Source organism: Penaeus chinensis, chromosome 35 (genome assembly GCF_019202785.1).
Source record: "Penaeus chinensis breed Huanghai No. 1 chromosome 35, ASM1920278v2, whole genome shotgun sequence".
Taxonomy (NCBI): domain Eukaryota; kingdom Metazoa; phylum Arthropoda; class Malacostraca; order Decapoda; family Penaeidae; genus Penaeus; species Penaeus chinensis.
Window position 1 is genome coordinate 35,322,529 of NC_061853.1, and position 8,416 is coordinate 35,330,944.

General features: G+C 40.4%; 1 protein-coding gene across 1 annotated transcript in view; it reads right to left on the reverse strand.

Annotated features, from left to right (window-relative positions):
• Window positions 1–3,676: 3,676 nt before the first annotated feature.
• Window positions 3,677–8,416, reverse strand: part of LOC125044412 — a 5,846-nt gene continuing 1,106 nt past the window's right edge. Inside the window, exons 2-6 of the mRNA XM_047641069.1 lie at window positions 6,512–6,650; window positions 5,189–5,252; window positions 4,932–5,017; window positions 4,227–4,406; window positions 3,677–3,887 (exon numbers count right to left, since the gene is read on the reverse strand). Of these exons, the coding sequence (XP_047497025.1) occupies window positions 3,807–3,887; window positions 4,227–4,406; window positions 4,932–5,017; window positions 5,189–5,252; window positions 6,512–6,616 (516 nt within the window). The 5' untranslated portion in view covers window positions 6,617–6,650 and the 3' untranslated portion in view covers window positions 3,677–3,806. The remainder of the gene's footprint in view (window positions 3,888–4,226; window positions 4,407–4,931; window positions 5,018–5,188; window positions 5,253–6,511; window positions 6,651–8,416) is intronic.

The following is an 8,416-nucleotide window of genomic DNA, read 5'->3' on the forward strand; positions in this document are numbered from 1 at the left end:
TGCAACGTCTTGCCATTATCATCATCCTTATTAGCAGTAATTGTATAAATATTATCATCAAAGTCCTCCTCGCCTTCAACACTGTCATCATCATCGTCGTCGGGACACATACACACACAGAGCAAGCGAGAGAGAGAGAGAGAGAGAGAGAGAGAGAGAGAGAGAGAGAGAGAGAGAGAGAGAGAGAGAGAGAGAGAGAGAGAGAGAGAGAGAGAGGAAGAGAGAGAAGGAGAGTAAGAGAAAGAGAGAGACAGAGACACCCAATTTTATCTTAAGATTATATTTCCTTCTCAACATCTCGAAAATCAACTCACAGCATGATAGTGGGGATACGAAGCAGCACCTTATGCAAAGAGCATCTGATTCACTGTTATCAGTTCAAGGCCTTCATAATCCCGTGACCTTCCCAGAACATGTCCTTGGTGGCTCTCCCGACCCTGTTCTACCTGACCTCGGAGAGAAGTCCGTTAAGTGCCAGTCCCTGACCCAAGGTGGCTCTCTCTGATCAAAGTGTCACGAGCAGATCTCACACTCGCTCGCAGTGAACCATTCCCATGAGACATTTGGCTGTGGAGGCACGCAGACTGGACAGCCGTTATGTTTGTCATGCAGACTGGGAGGAAGGCTCGAAGGAACCATCTGTGAGTTGCCTGAATAACGGGCTGCCTCAGCTCCTTGCAGGAACAGTATGTCCCTCACCGTATATACAGAGTGTGCGTGTGCGTGTGTGCCTGAATACTTGTGTGAGTGTTTGCATGTGTGTGTGTGTGACTGTGTACTTGTTCGTCTGCATCCTCGGCGATTTGATGAGACTCAAGATGAGGATGAGGGATGAGCATACGCACGCACACACGGTAACAGTGATAATAATGTTAATAATAATGATGGCAATTATTATGATTATTAGTAGTATTACCATCATAATTATCATTACTAAAAGAGTAATGATAAGGATAATGATATTAACAACAGTAACGATAAAAAATATGCAAGGTTGATGATAATGATAATAGTAATAATGTTAGTAATACTGATAATGATAATAATGATAGCATATACATATATACATATATATATATACATATGTATATATGTGTGTGTGTGTGTGTGTGTGTGATATATACACGTGTGTGTGTGTGTGTGTGTGTGTGTGTGTGTGTGTGTGTGTGTGTGTGTGTTTGTATTTGTGTATGCACATATGTGTGCATACATATATGTGTATATATGCATGTATATATATATATATATATATATATATATATATATATATATATATATTTATGTTTGTGTACATATATATGCATATATATATATATATATATATATATATATATATGAAAGGGCGAAAAGTTATGTAATGAATTAAGACAACATTAAGTGACTACTATCGCAACGAGAATCCCCGTCACTCATTTATACGTACTAGGTAGGGGTAAACGAGGCAAATGAGTGTGAGTAACTGGTCTGACTATCTAGGGTTAATTAATGCCAATTATATCTGTGAATGCGTGCTCATATGTACGAATGAAAGTCACCTCTGTCTGCATTATTATAAGAACTGAATTAGGTGTATAATAAAAGAGGATAGCGCGATGCAGAAAATGTGCGAAAGTGATGTGGCAGTTCGGAAATGACCCTAGCGAACCCACGAGGAAAGGAAGGGAAATGAGAATAAGACTAAAGAACGAATGAGATAATCCACGTGATAATAAGTGGTGATACAAATTGAAGAAGCATGTGAAAGTAGATGTAAAGAAAATGGAGCGTGTGAACGGAAAAAAAAAAAGAGAAAGAAAAAAGTGGCAACTCAAATGTATGCGAACGCCCCCTAAGCAGGAGAGTGGCGATACTCCTGGCTAGACGAGCAAACCGCTCACCTGTGGTAAGGGCTGCCTGTGGAAACCCTTGCCTTCGACGTCGCGCCTCGTAAATAAAAGCCTCGGGACCTTGAGCGCTGCTCGACATCGTCACCGTCGCCCGCTGCACCAACAGGAGAGCCCGGGTTTTTTCGCCCGAGCTTGGCGAACATAGAGAACGCGACGGGTCGCAGCTTCTTGATAAGAGTGGGGACTCTCCCGTCTTCCCCCGCAAGGAGTCACGCGCCCCCACCGGCGTAAATGGATAGACAAAAGTGACACAAAAAAACGAGACATTACGTACACGAAACCCCCTCTCAATTGGTGGTCGCGTGAGAACATTTACGGTGCTTGATTTCTAGTGTTAAAATTTGTTTAGTTTATGTTAATGATGGTTATGGTGTATTTATAGTGTGCTTGGTGTGTGCGTGTGTTGGGTGCCCCTCGGGTGTTATTCGTGTGTCAGTAGCGGAGTGTATTATTTTTTTGTTGTGTTCTTACGAATTTTCCGTGTTGCACATGATTAATAAATTAGAATTATCGTTAACGTTTTCTTTCACCCATATTATTATTCTGAAAAAAGGGACAAAAGATCAAGAGAGGCTGAATTATACCATGAATATTATTTAATAAATACCCTATCATATATATATATATATATATATATATATATATATATATATATATTGAAGGCCACCGTGAGTCAATAGTGACTATTGCATTATTGTCTCTACCCACTCCCGTATATATATATATATATATATATATATATATATATATATATATATATATATATATATATAATACACACCCATATGGTGTTTGACGAACATGTTGACATTATGTAGTTGACTGGGTCTTCATACTAGGGCGGCTGATCTATGATCCTTCCAAAGGGAAAAAGTTGTTCAGCTGTTGTTTACGATGGACTCACCTACTACCGTATTTAGGATTGATTTGCCCAAAACTATGAAAATCTATGTGTGCACGGATGCACAATCACACTCGCCTATGGGCGATTTGTGTGTGCATTCGCGCGGATATACATGTATGTGTGTATAAATATATATATATATATATATATATATATATACACATACATATACACACACACACACACAGACACACACACACACACACACACACACACACACACACACATATATATATATATATATATATATATATATATATATATAAAACGGAATGATCAGTGGGGCTGATTAGCCATGACATCCCATCTTGTAGATTCACATTTAGGATGCGGTCAAGAGTCATAATCTAAGCAAAATAAAGGCCCCCAAGTTTTTTTATCTTGGGTGTGTGTGTGTGTGTGTATTTTCACATATATATGAACACACACACACACACACACACACACACACACACACACACACACACACACACACACACACACACACACACACACACATGCGTATATATATATATATATATATATATATATATATATATATATATATGGGGCATTTAGTGAACGTCCGTATCAGTGAGTTATGTTGTTAGCACAGTCGATTCCGCTGCGAGTGAGTACAGGCATGCTACCATTAGTATGCTGGGGTCAAAATTTGGGGAGAAAAGGACTTGGCTTCGTGCGCTCATTCCCTTCCGAGCATGTCCCCGACGTCTACCTGGGTTTGGGACCTACTCTGATATTATTAACTGTCCGGAACTGTTATTTCGGTTTATTTCGTGTGTTTACTTCCCTTTTTTTTTAAAACAATTCACACTGTTTAATACAACTTTTTGAGATTTCTAAAGGAGTGAAAAAACATTCAGTGGATAACTAATACCAGAGTGTGTACTCTTATATTAGAATTTTATTATAACATTATATTTGCAAATACATCACCGTTGACATCACTACAGCCAACTAACCTTAACAGGTGAATACAGGGGGATTAAATACAGACATACATGATATAAAATCCTTCACTTCGAGTCAGGATTTGTCTTAACCAGGTCCTCCACACTCACGACCTCCGACTCACCCCCCGACTCGCGCTGTTGCATCTGTTGAGGGAATTGCAATGCTGCATAAGGAAGGATACGTGAAGTGAGAATCGAGTAAAGAGACAGGGGAGAGAAAGTGGGAAATTAGGGGTCCGTGAGAGTGAAGGTGAGATAAAAGGTAATAAGGATAGATAACGAGGCTGTGATAACTGTAGCGATAATGAGATGATGATTGAGATAGGGACACTAAAGAGATAAAGAGACCTCAGGGGCACTTTCTCCGAAAAATCCACCTTAACGTAGCTTGAATCCAATATACATAATGCAAATCATCTCAGTCATTCATCAGCTTAAATCATATTTCCCTCCAGGATTCTGTGATAAAACTCGTTAACGCACGTGGAATCCGAAGGAGCGGATGAGCAGCATGTTCCCGAAGGCGATGAGGGAGAGAAGCAGCAGGACGAGGCCGACGTTCCACAGCTGGATGATGAGGATGGACAGAGTGCCCATGAGGAACTCGGTGAAGAAGCACACGCCCCGCACCCACACCCACGCCCTCACCAGCTCCCGACGCTTCTGCAAGGCGGAGAGTAAGTCAATTAGATGCTTGGCTGCTCTGTATGGTGACATGCAAGCACAGGCACAAGCGTACGTGACGTTATTCCCGCTAGCTTCAATCCTAAACATATTACACGTGATGTGTTTAGGCATCAGCCCATACCCAAAGAGTGGAGAATATTTATCAGATTTCACAGGGAAAGTCTCAAGTTAGTGTATAGGAACATGAGTGTTTAAAGGCGAGGTATATGTGTGAATATGTGTGTGGGATCGAGTTTCTGTGTGTGTGTGTGTGTGTGTGTGTGTGTGTGTGTGTGTGGATGTGGATGTGGATGTGGATGTGGATGTGGATGTGAATGTGGATGTGGATGTGGATGTGGATGTGAATGTGGATGTGGATGTGGATGTTGGTGTGGGTATATATGAGCGTATGTTTGTGTGTGTTTATGCAGGTATTGGTACACATGTCATTTAATGTGACTTGATGGTATTGCACATTCAATAACTAATCAAAAACACAGAAAACCACTTGGAGTCACTCGCCTTCAGAATACCATAGAGCAGAACGCAGGACATGATGAGCTGAATGAGCAGCTCGAGTTCCAAAACAACGAAGTGCGACAGAATTACTACGGAAGAGAAAATACATTACAAAGAGCGTTATAAAGAAATCACAAATAATTACAAAAGGTGTTACAAAAAAAAAGCCAAGCTCCTTCTTCTACATCCTGCTGATGTATCACTTTAATATATATCACTATAACACATCGGAAAAAAACGTCAATGCGAAAAAGACTTACGTGGGAAGCCCGGCATCATAGCCTTAGCGATGGCCATGAAGACTATTGCCATAAGTATAAATAGCTGAAAAGAGGAATGATATTTATTAGAGTGATTGTTCTATCATTATCTATTTTTGTGAACATGGATACCTTCCTCAAAGACTATTTTTCATCTGTTTCTTTTCATTATTTCTGGTAACATGAATCTATTTATGTTAATATGACCAACTTGTTTGAAGAATACTTTTTGTCTATTTATATTTCTGCTAACATGTATTTATTTTTCTTTCTACTAACATGAATCTATTTCAGATAACATGAATCTATTTCTGATAACATGAATCTATTTATGTTAATATGAATAACTTTCTTAAAGTTTTTTTTTTTCTATCTCTGTTAACAAGGAACTGTTGTTAAAATGTATAACTTGTTTATGGAATATATCTAATTTCTTGGATGACGATAAATTAACATCTCATTTACATATATTCAACTTTATATATGTGTTTATAACAGTACAAGTCTCCTGAAAATAAGATAAAAATAAAGAAAGAAAGGTCGATAGATAGATAGAATGGTAGATAGACAGATAGATAGGTAGAGACAGACAGAGAGATGGATAGATAGATAGATTGGTAAATCGATAAGTAAGTAGAGACAGAGAGATACACAGAGTGGTAGACAGATAGAAAGATTGGTAGATAGATAAGGTAGATAGACAGGTAGAGACAGATATATAGATAGATAGGTAGGCAGAGATAGATAGATAGATGGATAGGAAGAGACAGATAAATACGTAGAGATAGATAAATAGATAGAGACGGATAGATCAATAAATAGATAGATAGACTGATAGCGGACAATAGCTAGATGATAGACAGATAGATAGACAGATAAAGATAGATAGACATATATATATAGAGAGAGAGGGGGGGAGGGAGGGAGAAAAAAAGAGAAAGAGAGAAAGAGAGAGAGAAGGGGGGGGGGGGGGCACACAGGTAGACAAAACAGAGAAAGTGAAAGGAAGAGAACCACAGAGAGGAAAAGAAAGTAAAAGAGAAAACAGAAAAAGAAAAAAGAAAATGAGAAAAGAAAGAGGAAAAAAGAAAAAGAGAAAAAAAAAGAGAAACAGAAAGAGAAAGAGAAAGCAGAAAGAGAAAAAGAAAGAGAAAGAGAAAAAGAAAGAGAACGAAAAATAGAAAAGAAAGAGAAAAGGAAAAAGAGAAAAGGAAAACGAAATAGAGAAAGAGAAAAGCAAGAGAAAACGAAACAGGAGAAAAGACAGAGAAAGGGAGAAAGAAAACAGCCCAGGAGCACGCCATCCCCGCAGCATCCATTCACCGTCTCCGTGGCAACGACGATGAGCGCCGTGGTCTTGAGGGAGAGGCAGCAGCACCTAGAGATGGTCAGCCGCGCCTCGCTCTTCGTGTTGGCCAGAAGCGCCATCTTCTCGGCAGGGGGGAGGGGGATCCGGGCGACGCTGTGGGGGGGAAGGGGGGAAGGGGTGAGTGGCTGGTCGTCCGTGACTGCGAGGAGGATGATGTGTGATATTTGGGCATGTATTGCATGTGTATACGTGTGTTTGAGTGAGTGTGTTTGTGTTTGTTTGGTGTGTGTTTGTGTGTTTGTGTGTGTGTGTTTGAGTGAATGTTTGTGTGTGTGCGTTTGGGTGTTTGTGTGTGTGTGTGTTTGTGTTTGTATGTGTGTGTGTGTGTGTGTGTGTGTGTGTGTGTGTGTGTGTGTGTGTGTGTTTGTGCGTGTGTGTGTGACAGCACCTATAAAATGGAAAGACAAACAAGTACAATCATCATGCAAAAATATCATGCCACGAAACAACAAACAACCCTTCCGAACAAACGACCATCGGAACAACCCAGCATCCCTAATCTGCCGTCTGCTCTCGGCGCTGACCTCTTTTCTCGCCTGACCTTTTGGGGAGGCGGCGCGACACGGCATTCCGCGGCGCTCCGAGAGGCTCCAAAAGGGAAGTCATTATCCATTTAAGTCAACCTCGCCACCGACGCTGGCAGATCGTTCTCACGCATCAGGCACAAATGCATCTTCAGGAATGCAGCCTTTGTGGGTATGTAAACCATGTATTTCTTTCTTCCTTGACACACGTACGCACACACATACACACATATACATATGTATATATGTATGTATATACATATATATATGTTTGTATGTATGTATGTATATGTATATATGTGTACACACACACATATACAAGTGTGTGTGTGTGTGTGTGTGTGTGTGTGTGTGTGTGTGTGTGTGTGTGTGTGTGTGTGTGTGTGTGTGTGTGTGTGTGTGTGTGGTTGGGTGGGCGTGTGTATAAATAACTTGATGAATTAATAAACACACACACATAAATACATATATATAACACATGCACATGTGTGTTCCTGTGCGCATCCGCCCATTCATGCTCAGATGCGTGAGCGTTCGTATCCGCGGTGCCTATATGTGTTTAACATCCATTTGGTCACTTAGGAAAGGCAAGTCACGCCACCGTGCCACCCATCTGGCACAAACAGCCATACACCTAGTGCCCCAAATGCCCAGCCGCTTGGCACATATTGCCTAATACGTCTGGCTATGGAATCAGGGTTCCGTGGGGGAAGCTGGCTCTCAACACAAGCGCCGTCTCGTTCCATTATCCTGCATAAGCCATTTTTTTCACTATCGTCAAAGTACGTATCATCCCCATCACGATCCTTCTTCGATCATGTCACGCCAATTAATCATATCTAGACGTCTAATGACACGTTACGTCATAATGACACGTTAGGTTCTGTCGATGCCACACGTCATACGTTGTCTTTCATATGTCAGCTCTTATTAACGACCTCTATGTTCATCCGATTAACCTTTTAATGGACTTTCCTGTCTGTTGGCGAGGGAGATTTTGACGCGAGTGTGGTCGAGAGTGTGACGCCTACGATTAGCTTTTGCCATATTGGGTGATTCGACGTGTAATAGCGTCCGGTAATACTGAATGTTTTATATTAATTTTACATCGTCAATAACTCAATATCTTTTTTTTTGTGTGTGTGTGTGTGTGTGTGTGTCTACTTCTACATACCCCGTGAATGCAGAGTTGGATTAGCTATTAAGTAGTAAAAACGTGTTTTAGGTATCAAGAAAAGAGGGATGGAATTCCAGAATTATGAGCAAACGACACATTTAGGAAATTTAAATTTGTATTTTTGTGTGTTTCATCTTGACACCAACTCAACTAGTTTT